The sequence below is a fragment of the Grampus griseus genome, assembly GCF_964374135.1.
Source record: "Grampus griseus genome assembly, chromosome: 11".
Classification (NCBI taxonomy): Eukaryota; Metazoa; Chordata; class Mammalia; order Artiodactyla; family Delphinidae; genus Grampus; species Grampus griseus.
Genome location: NC_139005.1, coordinates 92,531,092 through 92,555,343, shown reverse-complemented (window position 1 = coordinate 92,555,343; position 24,252 = coordinate 92,531,092). Strand labels below are relative to the sequence as shown.

Sequence of the window (24,252 nt, the reverse complement as noted above, 5' to 3'; positions counted from 1 at the left end):
AGAAGAGAATTCTCGGGAGACTGAGAAGGAGGAGGTGGAGAGTTAGGTGGAGAAGCCAGAGCGCAGAGAAGAAAGCTAGCTCCCAGGGAATCACCCCCCAGCATCCATGATCAGGGGTTGTCCCCTCCCCTTGACTATGGGCCGGCCCTGTGACTTGCTTTTTTTATTATTATTATTTATTTATTTGGGGCTGCATTTGGTCTTCGTTGCCGCGCGTAGGTTTTCTCTGGTTGCATCCAGCGGGGGCTACTCTTTGTTGCAGTGTGTGGGCTTCTCATTGCGGTGGCTTCTCGTTGTGGAGCACGGGCTCTAGGCGCGCGGGCTTCAGTAGTTGCAGCACGTGGGCTCAGTAGTTGTGGCTCGTGAGCTCTAGAGCGCAGGCTCAGTCGTTGTGGCTCATGGGCTTAGTTGCTCCACGGCATGTGGGATCTTCCTGGACCGGGGCTCGAATCTGTGTCCCCTGCATTGGCAGGCGGATTCTTAACCACTGCGCCACCAGGGAAGTCCAGTGACTTGTTTTTGATTAATTTGATCGGAACAAGTGCCACAGCACTTCCAAGCCTGAGTCATAAGAGGCTTGTAGATTCCACCAGCATCACTTGAAACTCTCTAAGGGAAGTGAACTGCCATGTAAGAAGTCGGACTACAGACTGCCCTGAGACTGCCATGCTGTGAGGAAGCCCAAGCTAGTCACGTGAAGTGGCCACGTGGAGAAAGGGAGAGATCTGTCCTGTGGCCCTCCCAGCTGCCACCTTCACCCCAGCTGAGGCACCAGATATACGAATGAAGAAGCCGTCTTGGACGTCCAGCCCAGCCACCATTGACTGCAACTGCAAAACAGACACCAAGAGAATGGTCCAGTTGAGCCCAGTCCATCCACAGGACCAGGAGTGATAATAAAAAACTGTTTTTCTAAGCCATTAAGTTTACGGTAGTTGATTACACAGTAATAGATCATTGAACCAGTTGGTAATTTAATACCTGAACAACCCTCTGTGGTAGACATTATCATTCCCATTTAAGAGATGGGAAAATAAAGCCCAGAGAGGGATGTGACTCTGTGAGATTCATGTAGCCAGCTGGAGGCAGCAGTTGGGGTTTGAACTCCTATGGGGTTGTCTGATACCCCACCCTGTGCTCTTTCCGTAGCACATACTTGGCTGTCTGAGGAGGCCAGACCTAGCAGTCAAACCTTGTAGTTTCGGCCAGATTCCCTGTGTGACAGGTTATTGGGGTTTTCCCCAGGAGCCTCACCTGGGCACCTGCTGGAACCCTGGATTTTTTTTTTTTAATTAGATGTGATTCACACAGTCAAATGCACAAATCATTAAGTGTGCAAAGTGGCAAATTTTTACATGTGACCACTACCCAGGTCAAGATATGCTACATTTCTGGCACCCCAGAAAGTTCCCACTAGTCAATGTGCCCCACCCTACCTGGAGCCCAGATGACTATCACCATAGCAACAGTTTTGCTTGTTCTTGAACTTCCTGTAAATGGACTTTTCGTGGCTGGCTTCTTTCACTTAACATTATGTCTAGAAGACTCATCATGCTGTTGCAGGTAGCAGTAATTTTTTGTTATTTTGCCCGTGCCGCGCAGCATGCAGGATCTTAGTTCCCCATCCAGGGATCGAACTCGTGTCCCCTGCAGTGGGAGCTCGGAGTCTTAACCACTGAACCGCCAGGGAAGTCCTAATAATTCTTTTTTTTTTTGCAGTATAGTATTCTAATGGATGAACATGCCACCATTTGTTTATTCATTCTACTCTTGATAGACGTGTATTGTTTTCAGATTTGGGTTACTGTGAGTAAGGCTGATATGAATATTTTTGTACTAGTCATTTTATAAACCTAAGCACTCATTTCTCTTGGGTGTATACGCAGGAGTGGAAATCCTAGGTCACAGGGTCGGTGCGTATTTAACTTTATAAGAAACTGCTGGGACTTCTAAGATCTCGCATAGTGTGCAGTGGGGCCAAAAAAAAAGCCAACAGTTCCTCACTGTGCTAGTACCAAGAACACTCCCACCAGCAGTTCGTGAGAATTCCAGTTTTTCATATCCTCAGACACTTGGTATCATTAGTCCTGTTAATTTGAGCTATGTTTTAGTGGGGTGGGGTGGAAGTGATCTCTCATTGTCTTTAAGTGGTTCAGGTGGGGCACCTGTTCATAGGTTGGCCAGAGTTTTTGGTTTGTCCAGGAAGCCCTGCCTGAGGAGAGGGTGGCGTGGGAGGGAGCCGGTGAGGAGGACGTTCCCATAGCCCAGGTGCTACACAGGCAGCCCGAGTTGGGCTGAGGGAGTCATGAAGACAGAGGATGGACTCGAGGGAAGCCTGGGGGTGCTGGTGGGAGACAACAGAGCGTGGTGAGGATGGGCAGGGTGCTGGATGGGGCTGCCCATGGGATGCTCCTTATGAGACAGAAGTCCCGAGGCAGGGCAGTGCCAAGCCTGGGTGATTTGATGGCTCGGGGTCCTGGTTCTCCTTTCTTTCTGCTCGGCCATTTTTAGCATATTAATGAGGCAAGATGGTGGCAATGTGGGGACTTCATCCAACAGTGTCCAAAGGCTGGGAGAAAGAGGCCTCCCTTCCTTGTGCCCCACCCCCCTTTTGGCCACACCATGCGGCTTGTGGGAACTTACTTCCCCCTCCGGGGATTGCGCCCAGGCCCTCGGCAGTAAGAACGTAGAGTCCTCACCACTGAACCGCCAAGGGGTTCCCTCCTTGTGCTCCTTTTTAAGAGCAAGGCAGACCTTTCCAGATGACCCCCTCCAGCCCTCCACCCCAACGAAGACTTTCCCTGGCATCTCATTGGCTGGAACTGCAGCGCATCCCATGCTCATTCCTAAACCCATCACTGGCAAGGGAATGGGGCACATTTCCCCCACAGCCCACAAGCTTACTCCCCTGCGGGTCATTCCCTGAACGTACCAGGAAGTTCACAGGGCATCTGATCATGCTGTTCCCTTGGAACTGGAATGCCCTTCCTGATTTTTCCATCTAGAAAAGTCATATTCCAAAGCCACCTCCAAAAACGCTCTCTGACCTGCGGGCTGGGTTGGGGGTCTCCTCTGGGTTCCCACAGCCTTCCGGGACCCAACCCAATGTGACCTGTTTTTGTGGCCTCGGTGCAGGGTAGGGCCAGTTCTTGTTCAACTCTATACACCCAGTGCCCAGCCCAGAGGAGGTGCCCGAGGGTTGATGGGAAGCGCATGGGGCCGGCTCAAGTTGTCCCCTCATCTTCATCACCTTCGCCACAGCCCTGCAAATCGGAGAGCCCAGGCTGGACTGGCAGTACCTGGGGCCTCTTCTCAGCCCCACGTGGAGCCACAATCAGCACAGCCAGCCAGCAGGGATGAGGCCTCCTGGCCTGATGGGCCTGGGGTGGCCTCGTCCACTGCTCCCGCCCCCAACCCTGCCAGGGCTGGACAAGCCCTCTGGGCACAGCCTCAGTACAGGACTGGGGCTGAAAGGTACCCATTTGATGCAGAAGCAGATTAAGGCTCTTAGAGAGGGGCGTGGCTTGCCCAAGGTCAATCACCGGCAAAGCCTCAGCTCCAGTCCTCCCTCCAAGGCTGGGCCCAGCGCCCACTCCCGGGCTTCTCAGACTGAGGGGCCTTGTTAAAGTGCAGATCCTGAATCAGTAGGTCAGGGCGGGGCCTGGACTTGGTGTTTCTAAAAAGCTCCCTGGTGTCACTGCTGTTCCTGCTGGTCTGCAAACCCCACGTGGAGCTGCAAAGCCTGGTGGAGGAACCAGATTCACAACCCCACCCTCAGAAGCCCACATGCTGCCCCTTCAGGAAGGGTGGAGCGCTGGCGGGGGCAGGTGGTGAAGCCACTTTAAGAAACCCCAACCTCCATTGCCCTCCCTGCCCAGCCACCCAGGACACCAGAGCTGCCGGAACATTTTATTAAGTTAAGGCTCACAGAGCAGGAGAGAAACGCCTGCCTGCACGGGGTGGTCCCCGCAGATCCATGCCCAGCACCCCTCAGAGGAGGGGGTGGGGCCATGGGGACAGCTGCTGGCTCCCTTTGTCCATCTGTCCCTCTGTCCAGAGTCCCAGGGAGTGGGTCCCCCCAGGGCAGGAAGTAGTTAGTGGGAGGTAGGGTAGAAAGAGGGTGGCTGGCTCCCGGCCTCTCCCAGCAGAGTCAACCCTGCCATAGCTGCTGCTGGGCCTCCGCTAGACCCCGGGCCAGGCTGTGGGCCCAGAAGCCCAAGCAGGCGTCTGGAGACACAGGGGGAGCCAGTGTTAGAGGCACACGCCACCAGGAATTGCTTTTTAAAAAGTATAAAGTGTTTGGGGAAAAAAAAAAAAGGAAACAAAATCTATATAAAAATCTCTTCACATATAAAATCCTGAAGAAGGTGCAAGGTAAGACCCAGTGCTAGGGGCGCGCTCAGATACGCAGAGAGTGTGCGTGTGTATGTGTATGTGTGTGGACGTGTGTGCGTGTGTGTGTGTGTGTGTGTGTATAGTGGGTGTGAGTGCATGTGCGGCCCACAGAGGGTGGGGAGAAAGCTTGGCTTCTGACGTCCATCCAGCAGGGAAGGAGGGAGATTGGTCCCCTTGGGCTGGGGGTCTGCAGCAGGGCTGGACCACGAGGACCTAGAAGACAAGAGTGGAGGAGTCTACTAATTAGAAAAGATACACACACCCCAGTGTTCATAGCAGCACTATTTACAATTGCCAAGACACGGAAACAACCTAAGTATCCACTGACAGATGAATGGATAAAGTATACATATACAGTGGAATATTACTCAGCCACAAAAAGGAATGAAATAATGCCATTTGCAGCAACATGGATGGACCTAGGGATTAACATACTAAGTGGAGTAAGTCAGACAGAGAGAGACGAATATCTTATGATGTCATTTATACATGGAATCTTAAAAAAAAATGATACAAATGAACTTATTTACAAAACAGAAACAGAGACACAGAAAACAAACTTATGGTTACCAAAGTGGAAAGCAGGGATGGGGGGAGGGATAAATTAGGAGTTTGGGGTCAGCAGATACACACTGCTATATATAAAACAGACAAATAACAAGGTCCTACTGCATAGCACAGGGAGCTGTATTCAATATCTTGTAATAGAATGTAATGAACAAGAAATGTATGTATGTATTTCTGTATATAACTGCAGCACTTTGCTGCACACCAGAAACTGACACAACATTGTAAGCCAACTGCATTTCAATTGAAAAAAAGAGTGTGGGAGTCTGGCTTAGGCCAGGCAAGGGTGGCTGGCAGGTCCTTCCAATGCCTCTTGGCCCCAAAGGCTGGGCCAGATCCTCTCCTCCGGGCTTCTCCCCAAGCCTGGCCCACAGGGTGGCCTCTCCGGAGTGCCTTAGGAAGTCTCCAGGGATGTGTTAGAAAGAGGAAGCTCCAGGTAGACAGAGCAGTAGGAAAAGGCATCATAAAAATGTTTCACACCCTGCCAAGTCAGGGATGACCGTGAGCAGAAGTAGGACAGAGCACGGCCTCCAGTGATGTCCGGGGTGTGAAGCACGGAGGAAGGAACGCTGTGGGTGATCAGTGATGCGCGCCGTGCTGCTGGGTCTAATGAGGGGGTGGCCACACCGGATTTGCCACCCAAGCCCAGGCAGATCAGTTAGGGCACTGCCAGCCCTGAGGAGGGGTGTGGACTGCTCGGGCTGCGGCTGTGGCTCTGTGTTAAGAAGCACCCGCTGTCACATGGCAGGGACAGGGCGAAAATCAGACCCTGAACTCACTGGCCCGCCTCTGAAGACACATGCTCAAGTTTACAGAGCAGCCTCTGGCTGAGTCTGACAGGTCCCCACGACAACCCCGAGTCGCTAGTGTCACTGTCCGCATTTACAGAAAGGGATACGGAGGCTAGGAGAGGGAGGTGCCCTGGCCCCCACGGCAGGGGGAGTCAGGTGCGGATACGGAGGCTAGGAGAGGGAGGTGCCCTGGCCCCCACGGCAGGGGGAGTCAGGTGCAGATGAGCCTCAGCTCACACCTCCAGGCCCCGCGTGGCCTCAGCCCCGCCCAGCCCGGGGCGCCCACCTCTACTCGGCCAGGCTGTTGCGCACGGCCTCCTTCTCCTGCAGCGCGGCCATGGCGAGGCGCAGGTGCTCTTTCAGCTGCTCGATCTCCCGCTCCGACCGCGTCTTAATGTGGTTCAGCTCCACGTACACGTCCTGGTACTTTCCCGAGGTGAAGCGCCTGTCCTGGGGGGCGGGGAGGGGTTGTGAGGGCACGAAGCCCTCCTTCCTGGCCCTGCCCACCTGCCGGCACAAAGCAGCCAGGCCCCTCCACTGCCCCCATGGCCTCCTCCCTCCAGGTGGCCCCCCCAGATGGCCCCCGGCTCCACTCAGTGACACAGGTTTCGGCGTCATTTTCATCCCATTCAAGATGACAGCTGAGGCCCAGGGAGGTGAAGCTTTTGTCCGAGATCAAACAGCAGTGAGTGGCTGGGAGGAGAACCAGGTCGGCCCGGCCCAGTGCTTGGGCCCCTACCATGAGTTTGGCTCACACACATTTCAGAGCCACCAGCATGCAGCGGGTGTCAAAGACAAAGGGACATGGCACCGAGGGTGGGCCAGACTGGGCCCCGAATCCTGGTCCCCCAACTCCCAGCAACACGGCTTATCCCTCACTGCGACACACGCTGCACACGTGCGGGGTTTTGGTCTTGCCCACGGCTGTCACCCAGCACCCAGCACAGTGCTGGGCACATAGTGGGTGCTCAATAAATATTTTCTGACTAAATAAAAGCAAATGTGGCCGTGAGCAAGTCTCTTACATTTCTTAGCCTCAGTTTCTTTGTCTGTAAATGGGAATAGTGACACCTACGTGGGGGAGGCACGGGGAGAGCCTGATGAGGCCAGGAGTGGCCGGCACAGAGCAGGTGCTCACAAGATGGGACACAGCTAGGTCCAGGGGCTCCCCACCCCGCTGACGCCCTGCCTTGGCCGGCTGGGACTCACCTTCTGCATCATCTGGAGCTCATCCCGGAGGCACTGTACCTCCTTCTTCAGGTACTGCAGCTCATTCTCCTTCACTCGCAGCAGCACCTGGGGTCACAGGTGCCAGGCTGATGCAGGGCCAGAGGCCAGAGCTACCCTGGCTCACCGCACCGCTGAAGCATGGCTTCTGTCTGCCTCAGGCCCCTAGAATGCAGCTCCCAACCTGCACCAAGACCCATGTCCCCAGGAGCAGACTCCTCCAAGAAGTCCTCTCTGATTTCTCCTTGCTCTCTCACCCTGTCCATACAGTGTGAGTGGGTAGCTTATGGTCACCTCTGCTATGGCCTCAACACAGTACCAGGCGCTCCACCTCAGGGCAAAGAGCATGAAAAGAAGCCATAGTGTGGCCCTAGTGTGAACCAGAGTGGGCTGGGCTTCCTCGTTAAGACCTCCCCAAACCCTGATGAGCAGGTACTGCTACCCTGACCTGACCAAGGAGGAGACAGGTTCAGCCAGGACGAAGGAGGCTTAAAAGCTTAGACTCTGGAGCCAGGTTGCCTGGTTCAAATACCAGCTCCCATACTGACTAGCCATGTGGCCTTGGGCAAGATACTTGACCTCCCTGTGTCTCAGTTTCCTCACCTATAAAACGGGAACAGTAATGGCATCTTTCTCATAGGACTGTTAGGAAGCTTCAATGAATTAGCAGATATAAGGGCTTACAGAAGCGCCAGCCACAGAGTAAAGCTGTATGTAAATTTTTGTTAAATACAACAAAAGGCTAGGGTGGCCCTGGGATCACCCCGGCTTCTCCCAGTAAGGGAGGTGCTAGCTCCATTTTATAGATGAGCCACTGAGGCTCAGAAAGGTGAGGTGACTTGCCATGGTCACACAGCAGGTGGGTGGCAGGACCTACCACGGGAGGGCTTTCACCCAGTCACCCACTAGTGCTGGGTGCACAGCAGGCATCCTTCCTAGCTGCCCCGTCCTCTCCCGGCTACAGGGCAGACCCAACCTGTCTGGATACGCTCCCCACACCCAGGCCCCAAGAACCAGCTGGGCGGCCTGGCACAGGGGGTGGACGCACCTCCAGCTCACAGGAGCTCCGCTCGCTGCTGCGCCCGCAGCCGTTGCCGGTGCCCTGTGAGGCGATGAAGCTGCGCAGCCGGTCGATCTCCTCGGACAGGCGGGCGTGCAGCTCCTGGGAGGGGTGGGATGGTCAGTGCAGGGGCGCCGGGATGCCCACGCCCCACCTCCACCCCAGCGGGGCCAGGCCCACCTGGTTGTGGCGCAGCAGCTCCTGGCCCTCCTGCTGGCAGCGCCGCAGCGTGTGCTCACGCTCCTCCGCCTGCCGCGTCAGGGCCCCAATCTCCAGGCACTTCTGCGAGTACTGCTCTGACAGCACCTGCAGCTCCCGCTTCAGTGCCTCCAGATCTGACCTGCCCAGGGCAGAGGAGGGGAAGGATGGCCCGGGCTCTCTCGCTCTCTGCCAAGCTGGCTCAGGTCACACGGACTCAAAGCAGCTTAGGGCTCCTGGTTCCCGCCCTAGTTTTGCCTTCAGCCAGCTCTGGGGCTGTGAACTGGTGACAGCCTCTCTGGGCTGCAGGCGCCTCCTCTATGAGGGGAGGGGTCGGAGAAGCCCATCTCTAAAGCCTCCATAGCCCCAACATTCCACGGCAGAGGGGCACCTACTGGCTGATACTGTAGCCCAGCTCTAGGGAGACACTAAAGAGGGGAAGAGAAGGGTGGAGACTGAGACTGGCTAGACAAGAAGGGGCCTGAGAACTGCCGTGTGCACTGGCGTGCGGGTCTGGCTGAGGTCCCACTGCTTCCGTTCCCGGTGCCATGCGACCGGAGCAGGCGTCTCAGCTGGGGGCAAACTGACATGCCCTCTGCCAGGGGTCTTAGCACAGGTCCCCCACGCATAATCAGCAGGGTGGACAGCTGGGCTCCTGGCTCAGAGGGAGCCCCTGTCCCCAGACCGCAGGGCCCAATTGCCATCTTACTGGTGCTGTTTCTGGAGGCCATCCGGGCCCTGTGGGAGACTCTGTGTCTTGCTCAGCTCCCGGCTCAGCTCCTCCTGGTAGGCCTTCTTCATGGCTTCGATGGCTGGAAGCAGGGCAGAGAGGTGGAAGGGAGATTGGGGAGGGGTCAGCGGCAACAAGCCCCACTTCCTCCGGGACTCCATATGGAGACAGGAGCAGAGAGTGGTAATGAAAGAGCACTGGGCCGGGCTGTGTCATGGACTGAGTGGCTTTGGGTAAGGTGCTCAACCTCTCTGAGCCTATCTATCAAGGGAGGATGACAGTGCCTGTCTGATGGACCCTGCTGGGGAGACACCTCAATGTCTGACCACTGGTACCTCCTGTTGTTAGTGATTTCTTGGTAAGACCCCACACAGTCCTCCCTGCAGAGCCTGGAAGGTTCTTTAACAAGGTCCATCTGCCTGGCCCAGCCTAGTGGTCAAGAACGCAGGCTCTGCGGTCGGTACAAATCTGTGTGACTTTGTGCAGGGGACTTAACCCCTCTGTGCCTTGGATTCCTTATCTGGAGAACAGGGATGACAACAGCACCTTCTCTCGTGGGTTGTTGGGAGACATGTGTAGAGCAAGCAGAACAATGCATGGCACAGAGTCAGTACTCAGACACTGGCCCCCACTGGTTATTTTCAGGCTGTGAGCCCCCAAGGACTGAGTCTCTTTCCACGCTCAAACGGGGTTGTTGTGAAGATTAAACAAGCCCTGGGCTTCCCTGGTGGCGCAGTGGTTGAGAGTCCGCCTGCTGATGCAGGGGACACGGGTTCGTGCCCCGGTCCGGGAAGATCCCACATGCCGCGGAGCGGCTGGGCCCGTGAGCCGTGGCCGCTGAGCCTGCGCATCCGGAGCCTGTGCTCCGCGGTGGGAGAGGCCACAACAGTTAGAGGCCCGCGTACCGCAAAAAACAAAAAACAAAAAAAACAAGCCCTCATTCATAGTCTTATCCAGAATTCCAAAATCCCAAAGCTCTGAACACTGGACTCTTTTGGTGGCGACCCCCAACCTGAACGGACACAAGGCTGTTTGTGATCATGACTATCCCACTTAAGTGACTTTGAGACTTTGAGAAAGTGACTTTGAGAAATTTCCAAAATTTGCCAAAACCTTAGTGCTAGATTTCAGGGTGAAGCCCAGACCCTGCTGGGAGAGGATATTTAATATACATACCAGGTTATCTTTCTAACATGCAAAACGCACTGACCCCAGGGTTTGGGATGAGGGGCCCTGGGCTTGAGTGCTTGAAGCACTGGCAGGTGGTTAAGTTCCAGATCATGTGGCCTCTTTCATCATTTCCATTATTCTGCAAACCTTATGAAAGTGTCTAGGATGCCAGGCACACACAGCAGGTGTACGGAGAGGGAGAGCTGGCCAGCATCTTGGGCCTTCCTGTTTCTGACTTGGGAGAGCAGAGGGGAGAGGGAGAGTTGGCCAGCATCTTGGGCATTCCTGTTTCTGACTTGGGAGAGCAGAGGGGAGAGGGAGAGTTGGCCAGCATCTTGGGCATTCCTGTTTCTGACTTGGGAGAGCAGAGGGAAGGGTTCAGAGAATGGCTTTGCAGTCAGAATGCTCTGAGCTCCAACGTCAGCTTCTGCCACCTCCAAGCTATGCCATCTGGGACAAGTCGCTAACTTCGCTGAGCCCCAGTTACCTCATCTGTGAAATGGGTTCACTCCCTCGGGCACTGCAAGGACTAAGGTTGCTCACGTGGGTAACGGGCTTGGTAAATCCTCACACCTTTCCCTGCTCTCCCCAGGGTCCAGACCACATGCCCAGTGAGATGGCACTGCCATGAGAGCAGGGTCTATGGCTGAGCGGTCTCTCCCCAGCACACGGCATGGGCCTGGACGTGGAGTTGCAGCTCAGGGCATGTGTGTGGCTTGAGGGGGGCTTCCCAGTGGCCGCAGGCCCCTGAGGGAGAGGAGTCACAACCCATGGTCTGTGAGTCGGGGTCTTTTATTGCCTCGGTTTCCTCTTCGCAGGCAGGGTTAGAGGCCAGATCTAGGGGCTCCTGACCCCTCACCCCAGGTTTGGCATCAGGCCCTCACCTCCTATTTACAGGCCTCCCGAATCCGGTCAGGAGGAGCCTCTGCTTGGAGGTTCATGGGGCTGGGCCCCCCTGTGCCGCTCCTGCCCAGGGACCTCACCTGAGGCTGTGGCCGCCGTCTCCTCGGCCAGGAGCCACTCCTTCTCCTGCTGCAGCCGCTGCAGCTCCCGCTCGTGGTGCCGCTGCAGCTCCTCCATCACCTGCTGGTGCGAAGACTCCATCTCCGCCAGGCTGCGCTCGCACGCCTCCTGCGGGTGGGAGGCCAGGCGGTCACGGGGCTGCCCCCATTGTCTGGCTGGTGGCCCTTTCCCAGCCTGTGACAAGAGGTCTCAGGGGCAGGCCTGCCCTGGTCCAGGCTTCACCACCTCCCCCAAGACCCTGGCATCATCGGCCTGTATCTGCCCCTGCTCCCCGCCATCCGCAAACCTCACCCTGTCATTCTCCTGCTTCGAACCCTTCTGAGCCTCCCCGTCCCGCAGAGCCAAGTCCCTGCTCCAGTTTCTGACCCTGGTGGTCTCATCCCTGGCCCTCCCCACCAAGAAGTCCCGTAATTATATAAAAAAAAAAAAGCACAACCAGTTCATGGCATGTTCACACCTCTGAGCTTTAGCTCATGTTCCCGCTGCCTGGAACATTCTTTTACAACTTTCTCTTCCTGGGTAATTCACTTGGCCAGCAGACCAGTTTAAAGATCCTCCTAGCTCTGACTCTGGGCAGCCCCTCCCCTGCCTCCAAAGGCTCTGCTTCTGGCAGATCATAAATTCCCCCAAAAGAAGGAAGATTTGATCCAGCTCAGAGCCCCCGGGGTCTGGGCTACGGCCTGGTTTATGGCAGGTGCTGAGCAAGTCAGCTGCAATGAATGGCTCACTGCAGAATGGGGCTGTGTAGACAAGACAGGCAAGTGTTTAAATGATTGACAATACCCACTGCTGGGAGAGCCAGCCGCGACCGGGTGCATGGAGGGCAGTTTGGTGGCATCATCTAATTTTAACGACCCCTTCACCTAGCAGGTCCACTCCTAGGAATGATCCCACAGAAAGTCATACGTGTACAAAGACTCTTGGGCAAGGGTGCTCCCTGTGGCAAGGTTGGTAACAGATGAAAACTGGAAAGAATCTAAATACCTAACAGGGAAGCCCTTAAATTACGGGATTGAGTTCTACAGAGGGCCCAGGCAACTGTTAAAAGACAGAGCTGCCCACATGGACTGCTGTAGAAAGTGCCCCAAAAATTAGGTGATGAAAGCTGGTTTCTGACAATACACATGGTGGGACCCCAGTCACGGACACAAGACACTTAGAGCTGTAGGTCTGAGTACATGTACATGAAAACACAGAGAAAGGTATGGAAAGACACTGTGGAAAGCAATGGTGCCCCAAAGATGTCTATGTCCTACTCCCGGAACCTGCGAATACGTTACCTTACATGGCCAAGGAGAACAGAGGCTGCTAATCAGCTGACCTGAAAATAGGGAGATTATTTTAGATTATCCTCTGGGCCCAAAGTAATCACAGGGTCCTTGAATGTGGAAGAGGAGGCAGGGGAGCAGAGGGAGAGGCAGAAGGGACTACGGAAGGAGCTCAGTGGGAAGTGAGAAGGACTTGACTCTCCTTCGCAGGTTCTGAAGGTGAAGGAAGGGGCCACGGGCCAAGGAATGCAGGCGGCTGCCAGACGCTGGAAAAGGTGAGGAAACGGAGCCTCCCCAGAGCCTATGGAAGGGAACGCGATCCTGTGGATGCCTGGATTTTAGCCTGGCGAGACCTGTGTTAGACTTCCACCCTACAAAACTGTGAGCTGATAAATTTGTGTCTTATGTTAGTGGTTAATTTGTTACGGCTGCAACAGGAAACTCTATAGATGTGCTCAAATGGTAACCAAGGCTCCCTGGGGTTGGGAGCAGGCAGGGGAAGGAGAGTTCACGTGTTTGTTTCTAACCTTTTGATTTGTTTGAATTATTTTTGAAAATGTAAACAAATTCATTATATAATTTAAAAATGTTTAAGATCATTAAAAAGGGAAGGGGAAGAGCCAAGGAAGAAACTGAGGCACGGAGGGCCAGTTAAGAGGCTGCATTCTCCCCCGTGCCACAGGGCACCTCACGGCCGGTGGGGACTGACCCCCACCTCGCCAGCAGCCACATCTGGGGGCTGCACGGGCCAGTTTGGGGGAAGGGCAAGGGTCAGGTCCCCTGGGTCCAGGTGTTCTGAGTGGTGGACAAGGGACACCTGTCCCACTGAGCCTCTGTGCCTGTCCTCTGTGTGTGCCCCCAGTAAGGGCAAGAGAACATGGCTCTGGAATTCCACAGACTGGGTCCTAGTCTTGGCTGTACCATGGAGCGAACTCGAGCAAGCTCCTTTCCCTCTCTCAGCCTCAATCTCCTCATCTGTAAAACAGACCCCATAAGACCAACTCAGGAGGGTCCCTAAGGTAAGTCAGAGTCCACCTGTAGAGATCGCCGACCTGTAGAGACCGGAGCACTGTGGGAGATGGGACTGCTGTTCTTAAAGAGCTAGATCAGGCAGGCAGACCCGGCAGCCAATAGGGCGTCTGGAGGCTGACATCAGGAGGTGGGAACCAGCCCACGATGAGGGGCTCCCAGAAGGCCAGGCGCTGCTCCCTCTGACCTGCCTTCCCGAGGGCCCAACGTGTTGGCCGCCACCTCTGACATGGATCAAAGTAGATAAAGAAGTACGCGTGGCCCCCACTGCAGTAAGCACCCGCGGGGTGAAGCCCCAGGCCCCTGGCTGCTGTCCTGTGGTGGCAAAGCCCCACAAGCTGGAAGAGGGGTGCCCACTCGGCCTGATACCAGGCTGGGGAACCCCTCCCCTGCTGTCACCTCTCCAGGGTCCAGTGACTCTCCGGCTGCCTCCCCAGGGACCCGAGGGGACGCAGATGGCTCGGCTCCTCTCCTCTGGTGCCCCTCCCCCACCCCGTCTCCCCATTATGCCCTTCTCACCCCCCATTCCTCCTGCCCATCCCAACCTAGCAGGACGAAATGCTGACAGCCTTGGGGTGCCCAGTGGGCGCCTGGGGACCAGGAAACCTGGACTGCAGACACAGGTCTGCTGCCAGCTGCAAGGTCTCGCTCCCTCTCTGGGCCTCAGTTTCCCCATCTGTAAGCTGAGAAGTCAGAGCAGTGCTTTTCAAACTTCATTTTAGTGACAGAAACCTTCTTCCAAAGGGAATCTAATGCAGGTTCTAATAGTAAAATGGACAAGGATGGAGCTGCTCTGGTACTGGTGACTGTGAATGAACCCACCCAGAATGGACCCTCCACAGAGCAAAGTCTGAAGCCCTCTGGGTGGGGGTCTCTGAGGTCCCCAGATGCCTCAGGTGGTGGTGGTGTTGGACCTCACCCTGTCTAGAGATGCCCCACCTTCCTCTGGCCTCAAGGGAGCCCTGACAACACTGGGCCCTCCCTTTCCCCCTTCCCCATGTCAGGTGATCCCCAAGCTAGGCCTCTATATCACACCCCAACTCCCCTTGGCCCTGGTCTCCCTTCAGCTGAACGTTCCATCAACCACTCAGCCCCAGACGGCCCTTGGCCTTGCATGGAGGCCCCAGCTCCCAGCCGCTCCCTTCTGCCTTCCTTGGGGCAGTGGCCCAGCCTTAAGCTCACCTCCCTCCACATGCCCTCCCATATATCTCTCTCCTTCAGCAAAGTCCTAGCTCCTGATTCTGGCCCTACCCCCTCCCAAGCCCCCTGCACTCCAACCCCACCTTCCCGATGTCACTGTCAGACCCCAAACCTCCTCAGATTTGTGGGATGCGATCCCAGCTCCTTAGCTTGGCAGTGGGGGTCTCCACGATAGGCACCCACTGGCCCTCCACCTCCTGCTGCAGCCCACGCTCCCACCCACAGCTCCAGGAAGACTTCCTGAGAGCCCCACGCCCCCTCAGAACTTCTAGAAGGTCCCCTGCCCAGAGCCTGGGATCCCAGCATTCTTTTTTGCTTCAGTCAAGGGCGTGCTGGCTGGGGGCAGCCGACTGTCAAAATTTTTAGGAATTCTGTGGCACGGTTATTTAGCATACCCATTATTAGAAATTATATAAACTTATAATTAATTGTTACATTAAAAACAAAGCTGATACTCAAAACTCATCACTTCCTAATTATTTCACTGCATTTTATTAGTAGCTATGCTTTGAGGTTATTTACGTCTCCTGTATCTATAGGGTGGAAATGTCATTATGACGGCGGGCACACAGCTTCCCAACTCTGTGTTCAGGGACATCAGCCATAGCAGGAGTATTTACACCATGGAAATTGGTAAACGTTACAAATCAGGGCTTGATTTATTGTTTTGTTGATTGTCCAGATTTAAGCAAGAGATGAGAAAGAGCTGATAATGCTCACAGTACAGATTATACTTCAAATCGGCGCGCCCTATCCACGACCGTCACGCTGTACACAGAACAAAAGCCTGAGAAATATTCTTAAAAGAATATCCTCAAATAGTCTCAACACAAAACTATCCTCTAATTCAGCAAAGAAGTTGCTATGACATTGACCAAGTAAAGTTTCAACATTTGTCTTGCTGTCTTACTCATTCACACAAACGAAAAGGCCAAACGACATTCGTGTTAGAACGATACTCGCTTGTCAGCTGGCTGTGGATACGAGCATTCGGAAAAAATCAACGAAAGTATTCTGAGAAAAATCAATTTGCTATATGGAATTCACAATAAAAAACATTACATACTTTTTATTTGTAAGTTGCACACTAAACATCCTTTATATCAGTGAAATTTACAATAAACATATACAAGTGTGTCAGTGTGTACACACACATGTATTTTTTCTGGAGAGCTAGTTGTCCCAGGCATAACAATCAAAAGTGTCTCCGGACACGGCCAAATAGCCCCAGGGGAACAAAATCAGCTTGGTTGAGAGCCGCTGTCCTAGGCAGACCGTGCGTCTCCCGAGGGCCACTGGAGGCGCCCACGTCCCGCAGACCACCTTGCGCAGGGCCTCGGCCTGGCAGGCATGGGCAGGATTTCCCTGTGTTTAGGGGGCGACTTCCAGGGGCCTGCCCATTAGGAATCCCACTCTCCACCAGGTCCCCTCTTCCCCAGACATGCAGGGGAAGGGGTCTAAGTACAGAGGATCACGTGGGGGCTCACACACAGGCTCTGCAGTCAGCCTGACCCAAGCTCAAATCCCACCTCTGACATCTGCAGGCAGGTTGACCTCAGGCAAGTCACATAACCTCTCATAGCTCAGTGGCCTTGTCTGTAAAAATGGGCACAGTGCTCACGTCCACCCGCTGGGGAGATTAAATGAGATGATGAATGTCAAATGCCTCACACGGGTTCCGGTACACAGGAAGGGCTCCCAGAATATTAGCCGTTTTCTCACAACGTGGCAACCAGAAACCTGCCCCCACCCCCAACACAACAGCTTCTTGGCCTTACCTGTGAGATGTAGCCTGGGGGGATGTGGCCGTCCTCCTGGGACTTGGGTGCACCGTGAGAAGCCTCCCCTTGGAGACGCCGAGCCTCCCCTTGGAGACGCCAGGCCTCCAACTGGGCACGAAGGGACTGGACCTATCGCAGGGGTGGGCAGGAAGGCGAGGTCAGCGAGGGCCTGAAAGTGGGGATGTAGCTGATGGGAGGAAGTGGCCCTCGTGTGGAGATGCAGGCAAGGGGGACATTCTAGGTGCTTCCTGGATGGTCAGGTCAGAAACCCAGGAGAGTGCTGGCCCAGAGTAGGATCGACAGGGCTGGGAGCAGGACACTGCGGTCACCCCCACGTTATGTAGGTGGGGAGAAATGCCTTGGAGCCTCAGTTTCCCATTAGTAAAACGGTGATGAGGTCTACCCTATGGGACCATGAGACTGCTGTGAGGATTACATGAGCCAATGTAGGTAAAGAGGGCCTAGCACAAGGCTTGGGATGCAGAAGGTACTCAATAAATGGTCTCTCCCTTCTCTTCCTCTTCCCTTCTATGTGACTGCTGAGGACAGAACTCAGATGGGAAAACAAAAACAAAAAGTCCCCAAGGTCCAGGAAAGAAGATTCTAGTTCATAAGGAATCGGGGGGGGGGGGGCGGGGGCAGGGTGTCAGTGGTCAGGGGTGAGCTCCCCATCATTGTAGGTATGCAAGATAAATGCCATAGAGTGACTGCAGGGATAGGAAGGGTGTTGGTAGGGTGAGGAGGCTCCCAGAGGCCAGTGCCGCCTACCTCCCTCTCCAGTGCCTCATGGCTGTCGCTTGGGGCCCCCCGGCGCTCCCCGCGGCTTTGGTTGAGCAGGGCGGTGAGAGGTACCCGCTTGTTCTCCCGCAGGGGCAACTTCTCCAGCTCCTGCCACTTCTTCTCGATCTCCTCACTGAGCCGGTTCTGCTGGTCCTCAGTCAAGGGGGCACCCAGGCCCCGGCGCGGACCCTCGCCGGCCGGTGTCTCCGTGGCCCTGCTGTCCGTGGCCTGGAACCACTTGCGTCGCTCCTCGGAACGCTGGGCCAGGTCCCGCTCCAGCTCCTCCTGCTTGGCCGGGCGGTCGAGAGCGCGGGCCGGGGTGCGGGCCCGCTGCAGGGAGCCCTGAGTCAGCGGGGAGAGCTCCACGTAGTCCAGTGACTGCCGCTGCCCGTCCGCCTTCCGGGGGCCGCCCCAGCCGATGACCTCAGAGCCTGCCCGCTGCTCCCCCGCCTTCAGGGAGCCCTTCGGCGTGCCGTAGCTGTGCAGCGTGTTCTCCTTATTGCAGTCTGAGAGCCTAGGGGGCCAGCAGAGCCACATCAGGCGAGACCTTGCCCTCTTGGTCCCCAAACAAGCACTTCTGCAGTGTCGCCCGTGCACCGGGGTCAGGGGACAGACCCCAGTGGAGGAAGCAGCTTAGAACTAGAGCTTCATCATTAACAGACCCTGGGAACCATCCCAGCTCGGCCACTTACCGGCAGAGGGTCCAGGATACCTGGCCTCTCTCTCTGACCCTCAGTTACCTCATCTGTGATATGGGACAACAGTGCCACGCACAGGAGGGACTAGGTGAGCAAACGTGTGCAAAGCGACCAGGAAGCCCTTTGAGAATGTGATCGAAGCATTAGTATTAAGGGTGCGCTGTTTGACAAGGCCCTAGGTTCAAGAGCCTCACAGTGGAATAGGGGAGATGCCCAGGGTCACTGCTGGTGAGATGAACGGTGGCCTCTGGGTGGGTGCACAGAGCACAAACTGTGGAGACCCGTAACGACTGAGGCAGTTCCCCTCTTCTTCCATAGCAATACTGAGTACGTGCTTACCCGGCCAAACACTAAAGCATCCCTTGGGGCTACACGTGGCCGTGTGACTCCACTCTGCCCAGTGCATACGAGAGGTGGCACGTTTTGAAGGACCAGCCGTGCCCTGGCCTGGCTCCTGGCTGGGACCCATGAGAATGTGAACAGTGTTCTGGCGCAGAGGCAAGACTGTGGGCTGCTGTGGAGCGAGAAAGAAACCTGTCCCTTGTTTAAACCCGTGTTTGGGGTTTCTTTGTTGTAGCAGCGGAGCCTATATACTAAATCACAGTCCAGCTGCACGGTAGCTGAGAGTTTACAAGGGGCCTCCATGCACGTCCTCGCATGACACACCTCGGTGTGACACATGAGGAACATGAAACTCAGGCCAGACGGCAACTGGCCTAAGGTTGACCAGCCAGGGTGTGGCCAGGCAGGTGGACGCGCACTCAGCACCCCTCGATACCATGCTTCCGTTCCTGCTGCCCAGCAGCCAGAGTCCCAGCCCCTACGGGCATCTGGGGTTTATCCTGTGTGGGGCTCTACCACCAGGTCACTCGGTCCTCCTGCCCCTCTACCCTCAGTGACCGCCACAGGGAGTGAGCTCCCCACCCAGACTAAGTAGCCATCCCCTCTCCCTGACACAGGCTCAGACGCAGCCCCTGCGGCACACAGTCAATCAGCCACCTCATGGGGCTGTGACTGACCGGCATCTTCTCCAAAGAGCCAAGGCCTCTCCCCGGCTTTTCAAGATGTGGGGAGATAGAGAGGGACAAGAGGCAAACCTCAAATCCTCAACGTATTTCTGGATGACTGCCACGGATACCCCGTGCCCTCTCCCTCTCCCTATTCTGCTGGTGGAGAAACTGAGGCCCAGCAGGTAGAGCCACAGGGCCCTCAGGTGAGTGCCGGAAACCCACTCGGGATGCGGGGTAAGTGCCTCCCCGCAGGCCCCGGTCCAGCCCAGCACGTACTTGGTGACATCTGGGGCTGAGGTTGGACGCACAGTCTTCCTCAGAGCCTCGATCCAGTTCCTCCGGATGCCCGAGGTCATGGCCGACAAGGTATAGACAGCATCTTTGGTCTGTAAGTCCACCCCACAGGTAGGTTGCCACCTGGCCAGCCCCCTTGCTCCCTCCCCACTATGGATTCCAAAGAGGTGCCCTTCCCTCCCAGGTGGGTATCTAAGGTCTTAAGCCTGGAGGTGAGCAGAGCATGCAAAACCTCCCCTCCACTAGCCTCAGGAGAGCCCCATCGGCTCCAAGATCTCTCCAACATCTGAATAGCCCTGCCAACGATATCCGGGATCGCCCCAGAAATGCTCAGCGCTGACAGCAGGGTTTCTGACTGGCTCTGAGGACAGGATCTCCAGGTAAATGAGTGATAGGAGCCAGTCTGCTGGGCCACGCCCCACCCCGACACCTCCTCTGGGGGGCCCTCCAGGCATGCCGCCCCCCAGCCGCCCGCAGGCTCACGTGGATCTGGAAGCCATAGTTGCGCTGCACCGCATACTCGGTGACGTCCGTGCAGCAGCGCAGATCGATCTCACCGTCCAGCTCATCTGCCTGCAGCAGGAGGGCTCACGATGGTCCCTGGACTCCAGTGACCCTACCGGGACCCCCAAGCCCCTTCCAGGTGTCCCCTGGCACCTGATGGGGGAGAGAGCCCTCCCATCTCATCGTCTCACCTCCTCAGCAGTGGAATCCCTGTAGTACTTGAGGCTTGAATCGGTCAGCACAAACCAGTGCTTCTTCCACTGTGAAGGAGAGATGGTGGTGAGGGAGGGGGTGCGGGGGTGTGGAACGACAGCGTGCGTGCGTGTGTGCACCATTCCGCGGGCATCCTGGGCGCTGCCAGGTCAACCGTTCTGTTTGCAGCAGGGGCCTGGCACCCTCATCTGCTCTGCTGAGGGGTGGGGGACAGGGGACAGTGCAGAGTCACAAAATCCACATTTGAAGTAAGCCCCCCCATTTCCTCTCTGCGGGGACAGCATCTGTGAAATGGGTCGGCTTTTCCTCAGTAACCACACCCTTCTTTTCTTTCTCGGGGCCCTTCTCTGATTTGTTGACACTTCCACAGGCTTCCTGATAACTTTCCACCAAGATCACCAAGGCTCCTACATGCAAATCCCACCCAGTGCAATCCAGGAAGGGGATATGACCTGTGTAAGGTCATTTGCCTAGCAAGTCGGGGGCCAGAACTTCAAAAACCTTTTTCCGTACACTGACCCCAGATCAATCACCCCAGTGGTCAAAGACAAGTCTACCAGAGAGCAGGACTGGAAGGGTGCCCAGGGAGAAGCATCCGAGTGCTGGTCGTATTCTGTTTCTCGATCTGGGTGCTGGTTACATGCGTGTTCAGCTATGTGAATACATTATCTCTACATTTATGATGTGGGCTTCTCTCTGCTCCAACCAGGACTAGGTTGGCAGGACACATAAGAGAGGGGTGGGGGCATCAGAACAGCCTGATATGAAAGTGCCAAGCTCAGCCCACCTCTGGGCTTCTGACCGTTCACTGAAAGGCCAGTCGAGGTCCACCCACTGCCAGGGTCAGTGCATGTCCTCCTGGTGCTCTCCCACATCACTAAGCCCTTGTTTATTACTTCAAGTACTTCGTTTTCTTTCCTCAGGAAGACAGTAAGTTTTCAAGGATGTGCCAGGATGATACTTTCTACTTCTTTCCACACTGCCTCCCCTAACAAATACGATTTTAGCATCCAAGAGACCAAGGTTACAACTATTGTACGCCTTGCTAGCTGTGTGTCTTTAGTCAAGTGTCTCGACCTCTCTGAGCTTCAGTTTTCTGACTTATAAAGTAGGGCTAATAAGACCCTAAGCCTCCTAGTGAAGTTAGAAATGCCTAACCCTCCCTGGAACGTCTCTCGTGGCACTGCGCATAGGGTCAGGCACTAGGTTGTTGGGGATCGTTCTAAGAGGCTGGCCTTAGAACCACCCTGCTCTTCTGAATGGCCCGAGCTGCTGCTCAGGACAACTGTCCCTCTGTAAAGTGGGGCAGGGGTTCTGTGTCAACTGATCTCTTTGGCCCCTCCAGGCCTAGTCTGTGACTGCCTGAGATGGCAGCTGCATGGGCCTCAGGTGCCCTGAGTTCTAGGCCAGGGTTTGCCCAAAGTGCTGCTAGGCCCGGAAGAGATTAAAGCCCTTGTGGGCCTGTCTCCTGTCTGTGCACTGAGGGGTTGGGCTGGCTGAACTCCCAGGGCCCTTCCAGCTCGGACATTCCAAAACCCTGTGAAAGAGAATGAGTAACGGCCAGTTCTGGGTGGAGCCCATAATCTCTGCCCTCCAGAGACCCTGGGTGGGGGAGGCCGGGAAGGGTCACTGGCAGGGTGCCCAGCCTTGTGTGAGCCTGGAGCCCAGCCACCAGAGGACTGGCAAGCAGGCAGCGGGTACGAAGGCTGTAGGCTGGAGGGAATAAAGCGTGTGGGTAGGAAACACAATGAGATTCCCTTTGGCTCCATGCCCTCCCCGGCATGAGGGCTGCACACAGACTCAAGCCGCAGGCGCATGCAGGACCTGGGCGGGGAGATGTCCCTTCTCAGGCTGGGTGGGCAGGAGGCCAGCTCCAGCTTCAGCTTGGCAGCCAGAAGGGTAGAGTTGGTGCAAGGCTACTGTCCCTTCTGGCTGTAAAGAGGCACACGTTAGAGAAAGGGAAGGTTATCAGCTGAGGCCCATCAGGCACTGGGGGCTGTGTGGGACCCTTTACATGCTTAATCTCTGTGACTCCGTTATCCACCCTGGAAAGAACTATTAGCATCCAGTATGTCCATTTCACAGATGAGGCCACCGAGGCCAGAGGAAGCTGTGACTCACCCGATGGGGCCCCAGGTTGGTGAGACTTCAAGAAATGTGGTCTGAGCCCCACCCCCAGCGCTGGGGGGAGCTGCTGTAAAGCTGAGTCTTTGGGAATCTGTACGTGTCTCAGGCTGGATGATCTCTGTGAACGCTTCCATCCCAGACCCTTGGATACCCAGCCAGGGTCGTCAAGAGGTGGGAGGGCTGAGGGGCTCTTGGTGAGAGGAGGGGATGGGGTGCAGGGCGTGAAGCACCAGGAGGCCGCCATCCCTGGTGACCTTTACAGACTGCAGACTGCTCCGAGAGGCTGAGATGACTAGCAGCCTCTGCCCTCCCACCCCACAGCCCAAGGCCTTCTTTCCAACAGGACAAGAAACATCCTACCCTCAAGCCTCCCACTCCGGCCCCCACCCTGTACCCTCTCCACCCTGAAGCCAGGGTCTCTAGAAAGCCGGACAGGCCAGGGAAGCAGCTCAGTCACCTGGGCCCTGCAGCAACCCCACCTCCCACCCCCCACCCCACCCCCGCCTCAGCCCTCCTACCTCTCCAGGTTCATCCAAGATTGACATCCATCCCTTCTTGAAGTTGAGCAGATCGGGCTATGGGGAGAGGAGGGGGCAGATGAGTCAGGCCCAGCAAGAACCAAAGGGGCCTGGGGAGGAAGGGGGGCTGCCCATCCTGCCCCCGAGTGAGGGAGGGCTGAGGGCCCAGGTAGCCCCCTAAATCCAGGCAGGCTCCCCAGCCACTGAGGCAGCCTTGGTCCCTTTCCCGAACATCCGGCAATCTCTGAGAGGTGGGCTGGGTGACTGGCCACCCACCACAGACCTCTGAGCTCCCTTCCCACCAGCCGGCTTCCTCACCTGAGAGTGGGACAGGGGGCAGGAGATCTCTGACTGTAAAAAGGGACCCTTAGAGAGCTCAGAGGACAGGCCAGATCAGCAGGGCTGAGCGAACCGTCCAGTTCTTCTCGCTGATGAGGCCCAAGCGGCCCAGCAGGACAATGCCTTAACACTCCTACCCATTCCCAACCCACTAACCCTCCCATGGTCCAACCAGCCCTGCACTTCCCTCATCTCCTGGAGAGCCTGAAAGATGGAGCCAGGCCCAGGCTGAGGTCAGAGACCTCCTGGTCCCCCCTAGATCTCTGGAAGGGCCGGGGAGATGGTACCTCAGTCCCAGCAAGCCCTACCTGCCGGGTGCTGCTCAGGGGGGCACGGCCCCGGGGTCTGGGGGCTCCCAGCTGTAGCATGTTCCACGGGGGCCTGTGAGCTAGGTCCCCCACCTAACCCTAGATGACGAAACTGCTCATCCAGGCATTTTCTCTGGCCAGGCCTATCCACAGACCCTCCCTGCCTGCTGGGGAGACCACTCTCTCGTCTAAGTCCCGGTCCGCCTGCAGAGGTTCAGCTCGTGCCCACTGGCGGGCCAGGCTGGCAGGCAGGGAGGAGGCGGCCACCTGTTGCCATGGCTCTGAGCCCACCTATCAGCACCTGCATCACAGCCTCACCAGGCCAAGGTGTCCGGTTGCATGGAGGGAGCGGGTGGCATGGCTCAGTGGGGTAGGCGGCGATGGCGGTGGCGGCTGGAAACCTGGAAACCGGAGCCACCTGACCTGGCCACCTCCCCTGACCCGCCTTCCTGTCAGGGAGCCCCATTCTCCTCTTCCTCAGGTGGAGGAAGAGACCTGAGAGGGGCTTGGGCCAGCAGCCTGGACATCCTGAGCCGTCTCCAGCCACGGCCTTGGGACCAGGGCCCCTGGATCTCGGCAGGCCGGCAGCCCAACTCCTGCATCGCAGCCCCTGCCCGGAGACCTGTCTGAGGGAAGGGACACAGGCTCTGCCCAGACCTGGGAAACCCCAGGCTGCATATGCCCTGTCTGCTCTCTCTCCTTCCCCACCCTGTTCCCCACGTGGGCCGGAAGCCGCTCAGCGTGGTTCTAAGCTAAGACTGGAAACCGGTTAGCCACGCTCAGGGCCACCAAGTCACCTGGGTCCACATGCAGATGGAGACCGCTCCCGTGGCCCCAGGGGAAACGTGCTGAAGAAACATCCACCCTCCTCTACCTCCCTGATCTAAATTCCTGTGCTGCTGAGGCAGTCCGCACCTCCACCTCCTGGCGCTGAGAATGAGAAGGCAGGCCTTCTGGGATGGACCACGGAGCTGGCATCACTGTGCTGACCCGAAGAGAGCCCCCGGAAAGGACAAGCAGAT

General features: G+C 56.3%; 1 protein-coding gene across 3 annotated transcripts in view; it reads right to left on the bottom strand.

The window, feature by feature from the left end:
* Window positions 1-3,897: 3,897 nt before the first annotated feature.
* Window positions 3,898-24,252, bottom strand: part of TRIOBP (TRIO and F-actin binding protein) — a gene marked incomplete at its 5' end in the record, with an annotated part of 63,079 nt that continues 42,724 nt past the window's right edge. For 2 of the 3 annotated variants that reach the window (XM_082666069.1, XM_082666070.1), the window contains 13 exons: window positions 3,898-4,608; window positions 6,040-6,203; window positions 6,963-7,049; window positions 8,029-8,142; window positions 8,221-8,380; window positions 8,948-9,050; window positions 11,122-11,269; window positions 16,437-16,568; window positions 17,208-17,733; window positions 19,204-19,313; window positions 19,705-19,794; window positions 19,917-19,985; window positions 22,584-22,640. In XM_082666069.1, coding sequence (XP_082522195.1) covers window positions 6,042-6,203; window positions 6,963-7,049; window positions 8,029-8,142; window positions 8,221-8,380; window positions 8,948-9,050; window positions 11,122-11,269; window positions 16,437-16,568; window positions 17,208-17,733; window positions 19,204-19,313; window positions 19,705-19,794; window positions 19,917-19,985; window positions 22,584-22,640 — 1,758 coding nt within the window. In that variant the 3' untranslated portion in view covers window positions 3,898-4,608; window positions 6,040-6,041. Of the gene's footprint in view, window positions 4,609-6,039; window positions 6,204-6,962; window positions 7,050-8,028; window positions 8,143-8,220; window positions 8,381-8,947; window positions 9,051-11,121; window positions 11,270-15,183; window positions 16,289-16,436; window positions 16,569-17,207; window positions 17,734-19,203; window positions 19,314-19,704; window positions 19,795-19,916; window positions 19,986-22,583; window positions 22,641-24,252 lie in introns of those variants that run through there. The other variant, XM_082666071.1, reaches the window with a different exon arrangement.